Consider the following 17,602-nt stretch of genomic DNA (forward strand, 5'->3'; position numbering starts at 1 on the left):
GTGTGTCTGAGAGAGACACAGAGTGCGTCCGACTGAGAGACAGAGTACGTCCGGGAGGGAGGGGGAGAGAGGGAGGGAGAGTCTGAGATGCCAAGTGTCAGGGAAAAAAACATTAATTTTATCGTTGTTCTTGTTCGTGTTTTTTTTTTATACTGTACTTTTCGAAATAAACCTACGTTTCTATGAAAATTGAAGTTTTTGTTTTTTTGCGGCCCACCTAAACTTAAACCTTGTTTATTTGGCCCGTGTTAGCCTTTGAGTTTGACATGCTTGGTGTACGTCCTTAAAAGTGCAAAGGACTTTCGTTCCGAAAAGCGGTCACGTCATGCGGAAGTGCCAGAGGGTCCGTGGCCACGAGGATACACGACACCCCGGCGCTGAATGAAGCCAATTGGACGGAATTTTAAATCTATGTAGCATTTTTAAAACTGTGCTTCACTTCTCTGACAATGTTTGAAAAAGTCTGCTTATTCAGCGTCCTATCTGAATGTGAACTAATTTTTGTTTTGCAGGTGACCCGGCTGAAGTTACACCACCTCTCCCCTCCCAGCCAAGGTAAAAAACAAACAAACAAAAAACCGCTTTGCATGATGATTTAGGTGCAGTTTTACACAAGCAACAGGAAAAAATGCAATGCAGCGTAATCATTTTGTTAGAGGGAACACGAGCACTAAGGCTGAGTCCATAGGGACTTCAGCCGTGCGGAGGCTGAGGGAAAGCGGGTGCTTTCCCTGGCTTTAGTCCGCGCGCCGTCTGGGGGCGGGCCAGTGACATCACGTAGCTGGTTCGCCCTCATTGGTCGAACCGCTCACGGGACCAGCCCTCCGCTCCCCTCAGCACGCAAATTTAAATCTGACTGTCGCCTGCGCTCTCATTGCGGCTGCAGGGGCTGACTGGTAAGCGTGAGCGCGGCTCAGCACGGGTAAGCGTGAGCGAGGCTCAGCACGAGTAAGCGCTGACCATGCTCTCGGCCTAATACAGAGTTAAACGGAAAAGTGTTCTCCCTCTCGCTTTGTATTTGATTAACAACCTTAAAGCAACAGTTCAAGCTGAGATTTTTTTACATTTTATTTTTCCCTCCCCCCCCCCTTTTAATATGTGCATCACTACAATCCACACACTAAGTAATTAACTAAGTTGCCGATCAATTCGTTCTCCTGTGATCGATCGGTGAAGATTCAGCTCGGGGGTTCATTAAATGGCTGTCAGTGCAGCAGAAGAGGACCAAAGATGCAAAGTTCAGTGGGGAAAATCATGTGACCAGGCAGTCACAGGATGCAATTGGGACACTGCTAGAGAGAGGGCAGGGCTTAAAAACGGATGTGCCAGGGCCTGTTTCAGAAGGGGATGTGACTGTAAAAATGTTGCTATAGAAACAAAAAATGCTTAATCCGCTATTTTAGAGTTGTAGCAGGGATTTTTTTTTTTTAAACAATTATTTTCTCATAGTACAGACCAGATTTAATAAAAAAATCACACGTAGGATATTACTTGGTCTGCAGTTTTGAGTATATTGCTTCTACAACTTGTGTTAACACATGACTCGGCTGTTGAAGACCAAAGCATTTTATCCCGTTTCCTCCCCCTTCCCACCCTTCCCCGCCAATAAAAAAAAAAAAAAAAAAAGATTACGCCAGTTGAGTTGTATGTTGTGCATTTGGGGTTTTCTCCTCCTCTCTCCCCACCCCCCTCCCCCAAATAAAATTTTACAATGAAGCAGTTGATGACCAAGTATTTACACTTATTTATGTAATTTATGATCAATTTCTGTACATTTTAGCTAAGCCTATATCCTCAGGTGTTATACGCCAAAAGCCCTCATGTTGCAGAGAATATTTAATGATATAAGACCTATTGTATACAGATTTAGTAAGACTTGCTGTCCCCTGCGCCGCGAATCAACGAGCAAAAGTCTGTGGCGCTGGGGACAGTGTCTGCCGTGATAGGGCTCTGGGGGTGTCCAGGCTTCCCAATGGGACCCCCCCGCAGAGTTAATTCTTCGGTGCCACGACCACCATACGCGGCCGTGGCAGCAAAGTCATTTATTCTTGCTCTGTCTGTACATACAGGACAAATCTGTTGATCATAGAAGGGAATTGGTGTCATAACTTAAAACAAATGTTTTAAGAGTATTCCATTGTTGGCTAAACTTTTATTGTTCTTTTAAACATTTGCCTAAATCTGGAACCTGACGGATCCTGAAAAGTTTGCATCTAAAATAGTGAGTTGACAATTTTGTTTAAAAAAAATTGACGTGGTCCGACACCAGACGCCATCAAATCCAGATAGGGTGAAGGCCTGGTAGTGCCTAAACGTACAGATATGTCTTGACGCCACATAACAAATGCATTAATCTGGTTACGTTCAATTTGGAGGTCCAGGATTTTTCACTGTTTTGACCATTAAAGTTATTTACTAATCCACATGTTTTTTTTCTTCTTCCTGTTAAACAATAGTTATTAGTTACTGCAAATCTTAAATCTTATGTTCCTACGATTGCAAATTACCACATCGCTGCTGTTTTTGCCTAATATTGATGGGTGCTGTCTCGTTTTAAACTCTGTTGCTGCCGGAGGTGTTAATGACCTCGGCATGCAAGGCAAGTGGCTAACGTTTACTTCTTAACTTCTACAGTGTTGAAGGGGATGCTATTAAGGTCTTTGTCAGAGTCCGCCCCACAGTGGTTGGTGTTGATGGGGAGCAAGGCCTCTGTCTATCTGTTCCGTCCTCGAACACCATCCGTCTGCATTCCAAACCTGAGCCGAGAATTTTCACCTTTGATCATGTTGCAAATATGGATGCAACTCAGGTATGGACTGTCTGGTTATTGGGCTATTTTATTTAAATAAAATAAATTATCGAGGTACATCTAGGGGAAGGATGAAACAAAGCTCATAATATATAGGTTTGCGCACGCAAGTCTTAGTCCTAGGTAAGTTATTGTTCTGTCGTAAGGCTTGCTGAGGGCAATAGACAGGTGAACGGCTCTAGAACAGAGATAAAGGGGAGGGACTGGAGCAAACGTCACTAAGTAACAACAGGTGCAAAAAGCTCAATTCTCCTCACGTTTAAAGCTTTACACTCTTCTGCTCCTCTTTACATCTCAGCTCTAATTTCTCGGTATGCACCATCCCGGCTCTTGCGTTCTGCTCAAGGATGTCTTCTCGCTACCCCTTTTCTATCTAAAGCCCTCTCCCGCCTTAAACCCTTCTCACTGACTGCCCCGCACCTCTGGAATGCCCTTCCCCTCAATACCCGACTAGCACCCTCTCTATCCACCTTAAAGACCCACCTTAAAACACACCTGCTTAAAAAGCAAAGGGAAATATGGCCTCCTAAAAACCCCATCACAAATCACCCCTATCTTTGGCAACCCGAACTTCCCGCCCGGGTGCTCCAAAAAGCAATTTGACCAATTTCAGGGTCTTGGAATAAGGCTGGTTACCGATCTGCTGAACAATGGAGAGATCCTAACCTTTAAAGAAGTACGAGACAGGTACCAATCACAACACCTCCATCTATTCAAATACCTACAAATTAGACACTTTCTGATGTCTCTCGCTCAGAACTCCAAATTTCCCCCACCCACCAGATTCGAAACACTATGCAGTATAGGCAGGTATCAAAGAGGCCTAATCTCGGAGATTTATAGGGGGATATAGTCAGCATCAGAACCCCCGACCCACCACTACATGCAAAAATGGTCTGCGGATCTAAACATACAAATTGACAAAGAGGAGTGTGAGGATATCTGGGAGATGGCGGCAAAAATCTCAATCTGCACAGTAACCAAAGAAAATATCTTCAAAATTTTATTCCAGTTGTACCTTACCCCGGCTAGACTGATCCAGATCTTCCCCGGCACATCAGACTTGTGCTGGAGGGGATGTGGTCAAAAGGGAGACATGGCCCATATTTGGTGGTCGTGTCCGGAGATTCAGAGGTTCTGGGTAAAGATTCAGACGTTGCTCTACGAGACAGCGGGGATCCCTTTCCCCCTGGATCCACTGTCCCTGGTGCTGAGTAAACCGTTCGACGACCTACCCCCACCAATGAGTAGACTCGTCTCGGCAATTTTGACGGAGGCCAGGTACTCAATAGCAGCAGCCTGGAAGCAGATGAAAGCCCCGACAAGAAACACAGTCATAAGGCGGGTAGACGAGGTAATGTCAATGGAAAAACTAGCCGCCATGCTAAACAAAAAAATGCCGCAGTTCTGGAACACCTGGGACCCATGGATAGGCCCCTAAGGCTAGGGATAATGGGATAGTGCGAAAACTGGAACGAGGAGACGAGTCCAGAACCCAAAGGCGGGAGGAATGGGACGAGCCACGGGCCCCTCCCACCACTGTATTTCTACCCCCCCCCTATCCCCCACACTCCCCCCTCCTTTCTACCCTTACCCTCAACTATCAAAATACTATGTTGGCCAGTATTCACTCAGTACAATCAAAGTTATACAGTTATATGTTGTTGACAAAAATGTACCCATACCTGTAAATGTCAATGCCAATAAAAAAAGATTGATACAAAAAACCACACCTGCTTAGGGGAGCATATGAATAGCTCCGCTGATACTATACAACTCATACATTAACCTTGGCCCTGTGCAGACGCATTTACCAGAACACCCTCCTACTGTCTCTGTGCGTTTTTCCTACCAATTAGATTGTAAGCTCTTCGGAGCAGGGACTCCTTCCTAAATGTTACTTTTATGTCTGTAGCACTTCTTCCCATGACCTGTTATTTGTATTATTTGTTATTTCTATGATTGTCACATGTATTACTACTGTGAAGCACTATGTACATTAATGGCACTAAATGCATGCATGCAACACAGAGCTGGAGATAGTACAGTAATCTAGTACAGGGGTGCGCAAACTGGGGGGGCTAGACCTTCTGGGGGAGGGGGGGCGGCGGCAGCAGTTTAATGGTCCAGCGCTCTCCCCATAGGCATTTAAATTAAATGCTGGGGGACCGCGCGAGGACTCTATAACACATTTGCCTTACCATTCCAGTGATGCGTTGTCATGGTAACCCATTGTCAAATGACCTTGCGCGTCATTTGACACAGGAGGCGCCAAGGAGAGCAGGCAGGAATGCGCACGGGGAAAAGTTTGCACATCCCATATCATCCCCGATCTAAATTCCCATGGACATTAATTAAATGAAGCAGAACCACTCAAGTCTCACTCCAGAACCTACAAATTCCCCCCTTGATAATGGCAACTAGTATAATAATCAACACTAACACTAAATACTTGACAAATATTGTTGTAACCATAAAACATAATACAGTACACAACAAATAAGTAGTATCGCATCAGCTGCAGTCGACTGGTTCATAAAGCCTATATAAAAATAGGTGGTACTAAATGTAAATATCTAAAACCTACAACTAGCAGTTATATACTTGGATCAGATATGACATATGGAGTTTTATGGCTGGTCGGGTTTTTTTATTTTAAGTTATTTTTTTTTTTTTTGTAAGCCAACTGTTACAAATTATTTGTATGTTTTTGGTATCCTGCTTGCTATAGAAGTGTATAACTGCTACTGTATTTGTTTGTATTGTTAAAAACCTATAGGAGTCCTTAATCACTTTATTGCCAGTGATCTTCTTGCACTCTTTTGCAGACCCCTTTTTATAGTGAATTGATTAATTAAAGCAGCAATCCTACTTTCCGACTTTTTACATTATTATTTGTATATGTAAAGCATGTGACTGTGTATTTCTACATTCTTACCTGAGCTGGCAATCGTTTGGTGCTCCTGTTTTATAAATCTGTCAAAATCCTTGTGTGCCTAACATAATGGCTGTTTCAGTCAATGTATCTTGGCAGCTACAATGTATCCTTATATTACTACGGTAACATTATATATTGTTATAGTTCGCAGCTCAAACTGCTGGGAATATTGGCAGCAAATTATTACAGGGAAGTAAGGTAGAGATAGAACCCAATTGTAGCACTCAGGTTCACGCTCTGTATGATGAGTGAATGATTTAAAACATAACTTTATTAGTGTACCAATGAATTAAAATAATGGGTATTAAAAACAGACGACCTGAAGGTATCCTGACCTTCAATACTCGAACCGTATAGGTTCAGGGTCTATGATAGCTGTGTGTACCTTGATAATTAGGTTACACACTAAACAACATTCCTTGTAAGGATCTGATGTAAAATGCAATTCTTACAGAGTGGCTCTAGGGTAAGTAAGGGGTGCAATTCACTAGTGGCAGAGTATAATGAACCGAATAGTAATGTGTAATCGTAGTGGATAAACTATGATTGTATGAAATCTGAACAGTTCCAGTAAACAAGTCTCAATAGAATGTTTCTAGGGAAGTTGGATATTGAGACAGGTTGACCTTTGGTAACCCCCTTCTGTGTGCGGTGGTAGGGAGGATATGACCTCTAATAACCTTATGACACTAATGAAAGGGTTATTTGCACAGTGTGCATAGTTACACAGAAAAAACTCATTCTCCCATATATCAGAAACTGTCCAGACCACGTGGTAGTGTAACACAAATATAGAATAGTGTTACTGGTCATACAGTATAAAAACACCCAATAGTGATAGCTGCCTAAATAATGCTCTCAGCTCACTCCTACTGTGATTAGGATAGTATGATGTGTATTACATTGTGTCACTTTGCCTATGTAAACCTGAGGGTTAACGTTGATAGATACCCAGATGTAAGGTCTGTATATACTGGGTCATGTACTCACACACCTTATGATAGTACTGCTCAGGGGAATCGTGACACACTGGTATTCACATGTAGGTAGGCTGAGTGAAAACGCGCAGGGGTCTGATTCCCTCCGCATCTATAGTCTCTAACCGCGAGTTGATGTGGCTCCCTGCCTGCACGATCAATACAGGCTTTCAGAGTGCCCCGATGGACACTGAGCCTCGTTACAATTTGTTACAGGCAACTGTTGCTCTTATGTGGCTAAAGTATCTAGTTTAGTTCCCCACTTACTGCTGTTACTCAGGGATCTCCTGACAGCAGCGTAAAGGGGACACTTCACTACCAACACACAGTCTGTTTCACTCAGCCTACATAGATTTCATACAATCATAGTTTATCCACTACGATTACACATTACCATTCGGTTCATTATACTCTGCCACTAGTGAATTGCACCCCTTACTTACCCTAGAGACACCCTGTAAGAATTGCATTTTACATCAGATCCTTACAAGGAATGTTGTTTAGTGTGTAACCTAAATATCAAGGTACACACAGCTATCATAGACCCTGAACCTATACGGTTCGAGTATTGAAGGTCAGGATACCTTCAGGTCGTCTGTTTTTAATACCCATTATTTTAATTCATTGGTACACTAATAAAGTTGTGTTTTAAATCATTCACTCATCATACAGAGCGTGAACCTGAGTGCTACAATTGGGTTCTATCTCTACCTTACTTCCCTCCATTTATATACCCAAAGCACCGTTCACTTATCACTTGTTGAGGCAGCAGCAGGGGCTTCCCTATCAGTCTACTTAACAAACAGGAAAGTGTTGCAAAAAATATCTTGCACTGCTTGGGAGATGGGATAAAACCTGCTATAGAAATCAAAGGATGCTTTAAAACTCATTAAAAATGGCATCAAGAGTTGAATAAAAACAAAGAACAAAAACCAAAAAAAAAAAACAGTCACTATTATCTAATACTACAGAACTGATTTTTTTTTCATTTAAAAAATAAACACACAAGATTTCACATGTTTTTTGTTACATTACGTCGCAAAGCAAATTGTGGTTATTGTGAACTACAAAGAAGCCCAAGCAACTTATTCCAGCGGGTATTTTACAAATTGCACAACGATGTTTGACGACCCAGCCTTATGGGCAATGCTTTCAAACTGTGATGCTACCAAGTTTCTCTAAAATGTATTGTTTTGGATCAACCTAAAGAAATTCCTGGTCTCGTGATACATACCTGTTAAGTGTCCTAATCTGCTGCATTATATCTCTGTGCTGCATTATATCTCTGTGCTGCATTATATCTCTGTGCTGCATTATATCTCTGTGCTGCATTATATCTCTGTGCTGCATTATATCTCCGTGCTGCATTATATCTCCGTGCTGCATTATATCTCCGTGCTGCATTATATCTCTGTGCTGCATTATATCTCTGTGCTGCATTATATCTCTGTGCTGCATTATATCTCTGTGCTGCATTATATCTCCGTGCTGCATTATATCTCTGTGCTGCATTATATCTCTGTGCTGCATTATATCTCTGTGCTGCATTATATCTCTGTGCTGCATTATATCTCCGTGCTGCATTATATCTCCGTGCTGCATTATATCTCCGTGCTGCATTATATCTCCGTGCTGCATTATATCTCCGTGCTGCATGATATCTCCGTGCTGCATGATATCTCCGTGCTGCATGATATCTCCGTGCTGCATGATATCTCCGTGCTGCATGATATCTCCGTGCAGCATGATATCTCCGTGCTGCATGATATCTCCGTGCTGCATGATATCTCCGTGCTGCATTATATTAAAGGTAATAGCATTCGGTTTATAATAGGAAAAGGCAATACCCATCCCACAAATCGTGGCTATTGCTATCTTCGCTGCCGTAAACTATTCTGTACTACTGGACACAGGATACAATTCCGCCTATAAAACGTTGGCATGGAAATGTTTTATTTGTTATGAAAATGGAATGGCTAAACTTGACACGAGAGGCAAAGCGATGTCTCTATTTGTTCCAACCTGGGAACCATGTATCTCGCAGACTGACGCTGAAACGCAAAATGTAATCTACAAGTGTTTTGAACACACGTCTTGTACGGCTGCACAACGAACGTATGATAAAGCCAAACCCAAACAGTATTTTCAAAGCGGTTATAAACGGTACGAGGGAGGTTAATGAGGGATCCACGCACTGATGATCTTTCTATATTTATACATGGCGTTTGCTAATAGATACTACATCTAAACACGGCAGGGACGATTTGGGACAGGGAAATGTAAGGCCATGAATCAGTCTTTGTTTAGGAGACATTCTTTTATTATGTGATTAATGTGGTATTCAACAGCTAGAATAATGGGGTTAGGTACACACATACACTTGAAAGTATCTACCCGTACAAATACCATCCATACGAGGAGCACCGGTACATAAGTTAGGCTGCGGCCCCCGTCCTCCCTGCTGCATGCGCACATGGCGACACATGAAGAGACTACAGTCGCGATCGGCGCTCTGTAAGGGGGCGTGGCCATGACGAGGCATATCTGCCCTGCCATTTGCTGCGTGTCGACCCCCTGACCGCGGCACTTGAAGACAAAATTCTTGTGTTCCCTGCCAGCGTACGCGTCACAGCGCTTTCCGCGCGCGCACACACAGCCACTGGGACCTGCCCCATAGAGGGCTGTGCTGTGGTGTGTGGCGCGCGCGCCGCCGTGACCACCGCGAACTCAACCTAATGGGACTAAAGCTTTTGATATGTTCCCTATTTTTCTTATCTGTTAATTTTTGTTTGGGTCCTTTTTTTTCTCTCTCTCTGTCTCTCTCTTCCTGTTCATTTCAAGTCTCAAGTCCCCCAATGGTTCAAGGGACACCTAGACTCAACATGAATAATAGTGATGCCACAAGGTATTAATGGTTTCTTACTGAAGTACTTGGCAATATCAGGATATCTCTTAACAGCTTCCTCTATAAGTCGGTATGTATTGGGTGAAAGGGAAGTGAGATATATAGATATAGACAGTGTTCGACAAACCTATACATTTGCTCGCCCCGGGCGAGTGGATTTAACCCCCGGGCGAGTAAATATTGGCCCAAGAAGCACACGTTTGGTACTAGGTGGCGAGTAGATTTTTTGGTGATTTGTCAACCACTGGATATAGATATATATATAAATGAATGAATGAGAGAGATATATAGATATATATAGACAGTGTTCGACAATCCTATACATTTACACGCCCGGGGCGGGTGGATTTAATCCCCGGGCGAGTAAATAATGGCCCAAGCAGAACACGTGCTTGTTTTTTTTAAATTCCCCCGCTCGCGCTAAAATTTTCCCTGCCTGACTGCTGATTGGCGCGCGCTCCCAGGCTTTGTGGGCGCGCGGCCAGGCTCTATATGAGCCCGCCCCCAACGAACGGCCATTTTTTCTGTCCGGAGATCTGTTGGAGAGTACGAGAGTAAGTACTCTTCAATCCTCCATCCTGCGGCCCCTCTGCTCCTTCCCTGCCTCCTGCAGTTCCCCCTTACTCCCCCCCCCCCCGATACCCACGCGTGACTGGATATGGTAGCGTGGGTGTTCCCCCTTCTCTCCCCTGGCCCCGCTTACCCCGGCTTCGCGCGCGGGGCGGAGGTGTCCCCCCTCCCCCCCCCCCCCCGGCTTCCCGCGCCGCTTCCCCCGATCCCCGGGTGATGGTAGTGGGGGTGTTCCCCGCTTACACCGGCTTCCCGCGCCGCTTCCCCCGATCCCCGCTTGGGGCTGGAGATGGTAGCGGGGGTGTTCCACCCTTACCTACTTGGTCTCCGCTTCCCTCTCTTCCTGTATGAAGTAAGGTAAGCCCCACAGGGAGTCATTTCCCGAGCACTCCCTCATTGTCGTGCCTTTTGAACTGGCCGCGAGGGGGGGAATCGGGATACAAGGAGGAGAGGGACTCCGGGGCGGGGGGTGCCTCCCCGGCCTCCGTACACGGGCCGGTGCTTGGCCGCCCACTCCCGTCCTCCATCTGGGCCGGAGGGCAGGTGGATCGAGGTGCGGGGGGGGGGGGGAAGGAGGAGAGGCGCCGGGAAGTGGTCACCCCCCCGCTCACCCTGCACTGCGCGGGTAGTAGCCACCAAGTGCAGCATGACGGGAGGAGCAGGAGGCGGGCGCGTGGGTCTCGCCGCATCGGGAGGCGGGCGCGCTTCCCCCCAATCCCCGCGCGGGCTGGAGATGCTAGCGGGGGTATTCCCCCCCTCACCTCCTTGGTCTCCGCTTCCCCACGGTCTCGTGGCTGTCCGCGCAGGGCGGGAGATGATCGCGGGGGGCGAGCGGGGTGGTGGTGGTGCTCGGTCGCGCGGCCTTTCCTCTTCTTCCCCCTGTCGTGTGTGTGTGTGTGTGTGTGTGCGCGCGCATGGGAGAGTGTGTGTGCATGCATGGGAGAGTGTGTGTGTGCATGCATGGGAGAGTGTGTGGGAGTGTGTGTGGGTAGGATACCAGAAGTGTCACATCACCCCGTCACTCCCCCCCAGTCAGTCACTCCCCCCCAGCCAGTCACTCCCCCCCAGTCAGTCACCCCCCCTGTCAGTCAGTCACCCTCCCCCCCCCCCAATCCGTCACCCTGCCCCAGTCAGTCACTCCCGCCCCAGTCAGTCACCCAGCCTCTCTCTCTCTGTGTATCTCCCACCCTCTGTGTGTCACCCTCTGTCTCCCCCCTCTGTCTCTCCACTCTCTCTCCCCCCACACTCTCTCTCTCCCCCCACACTCTCTCTCCCCCCCACACTCTCTCTCCCCCCCACACGCGCTCTCTCCCCCCCACACGCGCTCTCTCCCCCCCAAACGCGCTCTCTCCCCCCCACACACTCTCTCCCCCCCACACTCTCTCTCCCCCCACACTCTCTCTCCCCCCACACTCTCTCTCCCCCCACACTCTCTCTCCCCCCACACTCTCTCTCCCCCCACACTCTCTCTCCCCCACACTCTCTCTCTCCCCCACACTCTCTCTCTCCCCCACACTCTCTCTCCCCCACACTCTCTCTCTCCCCCACACTCTCTCTCTCCCCCACACTCTCTCTCTCCCCCACACTCTCTCTCTCCCCCACACTCTCTCTCTCCCCCACACTCTCTTTCTCTCCCCCACACTCTCTCTCTCCCCCACACTCTCTTTCTCTCCCCCACACTCTCTTTCTCTCCCCCACACTCTCTTTCTCTCCCCCACACTCTCTTTCTCTCCCCCACACTCTCTCTCCCCTCCCCCACACTCTCTCTCTCCCCCCCCCCCCCCCACACTCTCTCTCTCTCCCCCCCACACACTCTCTCCCCCCCCCCACACTCTCTCTTTCTCCCCCCCCCACACTCTCTTTCTCCCCCCCCTCTCTCTCTCTTTCTCCCCCCCCCACACTCTCTCTCTCTCTCCCCCACACTCTCTCTCCCCCACACTCTCTCTCCCCCACACTCTCTCTCTCCCACCCACACTCTCTCTCTTTCCCCCCCACACACTCTCTCTCTTTCTCCCCCCCCACACTCTCTCTCTTTCCCCCCCCCCCCCCACACTCTCTTTCTCCCCCCCCCCCCCACACTCTCTTTCTCCCCCCCCCTCCCCCCACACACTCTCTCTCTCTCTCCCCCACACTCTCTCTGTCACCCACACTCTCTCACACTCTGGATCTCTTATTTACCCTATATATCTTAACTGCCCTATACTACACCGAAATAACCTATACTGCTTTCTTCCAGATCTGACTCAAGCTTTACACGGAAGACATTGGAACCCCCCCTAACCCAGAAGACAGGTAGAAAACACCTCCTCTCCAATGTATAACATTGCGGGAATGAGGTACCTGGACATTGAGGGACTGCGGATCAGGTAAGATCCCAGGCGGGATTTCTGCTTTAGGTATTGTGAAGCGTGGACGTCCAGACACTGGTTAAGGGGTTCAGGAAACTAGTCATTCACACCTGGCTTTTATTTCTAGATCCAACATTTACACACACGTAACAAGGGCTAATTGTAGTATAATGTAATACAATAAATACATTTATGTCAAAAACGAATGTTCTGACTAGGAATTTATTAAATGTATTTTATTTATATATTTTATTTTAAAGTGGGACTAGGGGCGGAGTTGGGGGCGGGACTAGGGGCAGAGTTGGGGGCGGGGCTAGGTGGCGAGTAGATTTTTTGGTTGGGCGACTAGATTTTTGGGTGTTTTGTCAAACACTGTATATAGAGAGATAGATATAGATATATAGAGATATATCTATCTATATATATATAGATAGATATATATCTAGATATAGATATAGATCTATATCTATATCTATATATATATATATATATATATATATACAGTGTTCGACAAACCTATACATTTGCTCGCCCCGGGCGAGTGGATTTAACCCCCGGGCGAGTAAATATTGGCCCAAGCAGCACACGTTTGGTACTAGGTGGCGAGTAGATTTTTTTGGTGATTTGTCAACCACTGCATATACCTATCTTAGCCACCCAATTGGATGTATATCACAGCTGGTTAGACATACTCACAGTTAGTAGGTTACTATAAAGGCGCTACTTTGATTTTTTTGTTATATAAATATATGGGGGATGGACGTCTCAATATTCTAAAATGTACTTTTCTGTAATAAGTTATTTCATTGTGTATCTTGAACACAGTAGTCTGTTCAGCAAAGTCCCTGCTACAGAACTGGTGGAAATATAACACAAAATCAGCACCAGACTTGCAAAGAACCATTCCCATTGAATGCATTAGTTGTTGTTTGCTTAATGGATCTTTAGACATTTTGGCAGTACTGTTTTTGCAGCCTACAAACATTTGAAAAATAAACACCCCCTGTGTTTGTCGGACTAAACAACCGCATCTTACAAGATGTGGCCCCTACGTTAATGCACAAGCTTGACGTAAGTGTGAAGGTCAAACAGCAACTCGCTGCCGCATGACCATTTGTAGGACTTTGGCATTATTATGTTCTTGTATGAAGTGCACAACTTTGTATTGTATGTCTTTATTTATATAGCGCCATTAATGTACATAGCTCTTCACAGTAGTAACATACTATATATGGGGGGTTTTTTCTCTCGTAGGAGTCCGTATTTTCAAGTGTGGCCAAAAACATTGTTGAGTCGTGTATGAATGGTTACAATGGGACCGTCTTTGCATAGTAAGTTAACACCATCATGTTAAACTACAAAGTGTTGTATAAATGTACCAGCCATGTAACACTAGTCTGACGTGGATGAAAAAGAAGATAAGCGCAAACAGCTCTCATATAGTATTATAAATAGCATTAGTGGCAAAAAGTGGTCATATATGCACATTCAACAAAGTGATTAAAACGAGCATCGGTGGTATAAAAATCGTTCAGATCTCTCCAAGACCGAACGGACCCTCGCACGTCGCCCGTCTGCCTGAACGGCGTGTAGCAGCATCCTCGCTCAGAATTAGGACTAAGCGCTTGCCTAATCAACCCAGCGTCTTGCATCAATCTTTGGGACTTTACTCCTACACACTTTCGCTTATCACCGTATCCTGGCCGGGTGCCGGTGCGAGTGTCCGTCCGTTCTTGGAGAGATCATCTGAATGTTTTTATACCGCCAATGCTTTATTTCATCCCGTTGTATGTGCATATATTACCACAATAACAATTTATAATACTACACTGAGAGTTTTTTGCGCTTTTCTTTTTCATCCAGTTTAGATTTGTGATGCGGAGCCATCACTTCTTATCAGCAGCAGACTCAACCGACAAGAAAACATTTTCCAACACTTTTCTCATCACTTGTCAATCACTTTTTAGACTTTAACTTTGTCAGTTGCACTGACATGTATTTTTTTTCCACTTGCACTATTTTATCAAGTGCCTTATTCCCTCCCTTTTATAATGATTCTTCTTTACTTACCATTCACTTTACATCTAGAGCGCAGCACATTTTCCTTACTAGTCTGACGTGCCAGTCAACATCTGTAGTCAGAAATACTATTTTCAAGACTGTGCCGTATAACCCCAAAAACAAGTAATGCTGTATTTAATTATTCATAAAGCAGATCCAGCACTTTTATATCATACAGGGCTTATTAGAATTGGATGTTTTATCTTCTTTCTTTTTTTTCTCTCTCCTCAGTGGCCAGACTGGCTCAGGAAAGACCTTCACTATGTTGGGTAAGTGAGTAAAACATAAGTACTCCGTTTGCAAGGGGAGGTATTGCTGCCCCATATTTCCATTCTTCTAGCTTCGTCTGTTTGCATTAATCTGTCGGTGTTTTATAGACCTGACCAAGATTCCAGTCTTTACATGGTTATTGTTGAGCCTAATGTAGACTAATTATTCTGCATTTCTGCTTTCGCTATTACACTGAACAATTGGGGAGAAGTTCATAGTACCTATGGAAGAAAAAAGGCTTGTGCCTGGCATGAAGCCTGGAATCCACCTGGGCTGGGCTGGGCTGCTATAGCAATGTTAGAAACTTAGAATTTGGCAGCAGGAAAGAACTTGGTCCACAGTCTCTGCCCATTTTATTATCTGCTGTAAAACCTCAGACCCTATTTGAGCCTTGGCTTTTGTATTTGGGATAGCCTTATGTCTATCCCCAGCATGGTTCAATTCCCTTATTGTATTATCAACTACCACATCTGTGGATAGGCTATGCCACAAATCTACCTCCTTTTCCTTAAAGAAGTACTTACCCATATTTCCCCTTAACTTACCACACTCCAGCTTCAGAGAATGACTTCTTGTTCTAGCACGCCTCTTTCTTTGGAATACGCCTCCCTCCTATACTTTGTTAAATCCCTTTGATATATTTTGACAATAGCAGAAAAAATACACATACCGGTAACAAACAAACAGATAATAGACAAAACAATTATTCCTTGGCGCACTGTCAGATATTAAACCTGGCAAAGTGGATGAAGTCCCATAGCCTTGATGATGGAGATATTATGTCCACAGTCCAAAGCACTAGATTCCTTTGGATTAGAGCCAGATCTGGAAACATAAAGACAGAACAACCATTGCGCAGTACCCTCTGGTCAGTCCTGCTCTCCCCCACCGTTGCCAGCTACTTACTTAAAAGTGGATAAAATGGGCCTCAAAAGGTATCTTTACTTGCTTCACGGCAGGCTCCAATTAAGCGTTGTGGCAGGCGACGAAAACCTCTCTCCAGATTCACGTCCGCAACACCACAGACCGTATGAGAAGGAAAGATAAGGCACCAATAGTGTGATACCAAACATTTATTACTAAAAACAACAGGGTAAACAACAGTGCACTCACATGCCGTTAGTCCCTACATGTGAGTGCACTGTTGTTTACCCTGTTGTTTTTAGTAATAAATGTTTGGTATCACACTATTGGTGCCTTATCTTTCCTTCACATACGGTCTGTGGTGTTGCGGACGTGAATCTGGAGAGAGGTTTTCGTCGCCTGCCACAACGCTTAATTGGAGCCTGCCGTGAAGCAAGTAAAGATACCTTTTGAGGCCCATTTTATCCACTTTTAAGTAAGTAGCTGGCAACGGTGGGGGAGAGCAGGACTGACCAGAGGGTACTGCGCAATGGTTGTTCTGTCTTTGTTTCCAGATCTGGCTCTAATCCAAAGGAATCTAGTGCTTTGGACTGTGGACATAATATCTCCATCATCAAGGCTATGGGACTTCATCCACTTTGCCAGGTTTAATATCTGACAGTGCGCCAAGGAATAATTGTTTTGTCTATTATCTGTTTGTTTGTTATGTGTATTTTTTCTGCTATTGTCATACATGCCTTGTGGATAGATTTGTTTATTCATTCCTGAGGCAGCCATCCCCCAGTCTGCCAAGCTAGCCTGTGGGGAATCACATATTGGGTTTTCCCTAAAAGGGGATTCTCTCTTATATATTTTTTAGAGTACTTATTCATTTTTAAAGTAGTGTATAAGTTAGGTTAATAGGTTGAGCGCTTAGTATATGTTTAGTTTAATTTTTATTTCACTATATATTTTGACAGTTTCGATCACATCATCCCCCCCCCCCTCCCACCCTCTCTCGTCTATCTTCTAAGATGTACACATTAAGGTCCTGTAGTCTATCCTGGTGCGTTGTATGCTGTAGATCAGCGGTGCGCAAACTGGGGGGCACGAGACTGAGTGCGGGGGGGGGGCGCATGGTTTACAAAGGGCCCGCTTGCTTCCCGAATGCACTTAAATTAAGTGCCGGGGGAGCTGCAGGTCCTCTGTAAACCTGACTTACCTTGGCTCCGGCGGCTTCTCACGTATCGCCATGGCAAAGTGGCGTCATTTGGTCATGTGACGTCACGTTGCTATGGCAACATGACTTCGTGGCGCCGGTATTGGGGGGGGGGGGGCGGAGGTGAGGGGACCGCCGGTAGGGGGGCTCAGGGAAAAAGGTTTGCGCCCCCCTGCTGTAGACCATTGCCAATTAACTTCCTTTCTTAGATATGGCCTCCAGAATGGAATACGGTACTCTAGGTGAGGTCTCACCAATGATCTACAAAGTGACATCACCTCTTTCTGCTGTAATACCTCTCCCTCTACAACATAACATTCTGCTAGCTTTCTGGCTAGTCTGAAATACTGACTCCTAGAACCCTTTCCTCTATAATAGCTGATATTCTAGTCCAATGAATCCCGTATTCTGCCATTGGCTTTTTATTTTATATATATATATATGCCACACAAAAAAATCTACTCGCCACCTAGTACTAAACGTGTGCTGCTTGGGCCAATAGGAGCTCGCCACGATGTTAAATCCACTCGCCCGGGGCGAGCAAATGTATAGGTTTGTCGAACACTGTATATATACATACATATACACCCCCCCCCCCCCAAGTGTGTTATTTTGTACTTTATGGCATTTAATTGTAGTTGCTACACTCTTGACATTCCTTC

At 45.5% G+C, this 17,602-nt stretch overlaps 1 protein-coding gene across 1 annotated transcript in view; it reads left to right on the forward strand.

Annotated features, from left to right (window-relative positions):
• The window catches only part of KIF15 (kinesin family member 15), a 69,283-nt gene that overhangs the window by 16,119 nt on the left and 35,562 nt on the right, over positions 1 to 17,602 (forward strand). The window contains exons 2-5 of the mRNA XM_075586705.1: positions 513 to 555; positions 2,635 to 2,809; positions 13,802 to 13,878; positions 14,840 to 14,877. Of these exons, the coding sequence (XP_075442820.1) occupies positions 513 to 555; positions 2,635 to 2,809; positions 13,802 to 13,878; positions 14,840 to 14,877 (333 nt within the window). The remainder of the gene's footprint in view (positions 1 to 512; positions 556 to 2,634; positions 2,810 to 13,801; positions 13,879 to 14,839; positions 14,878 to 17,602) is intronic.

This window comes from Ascaphus truei, chromosome 2, assembly GCF_040206685.1.
Source record: "Ascaphus truei isolate aAscTru1 chromosome 2, aAscTru1.hap1, whole genome shotgun sequence".
NCBI lineage: Eukaryota > Metazoa > Chordata > Amphibia > Anura > Ascaphidae > Ascaphus > Ascaphus truei.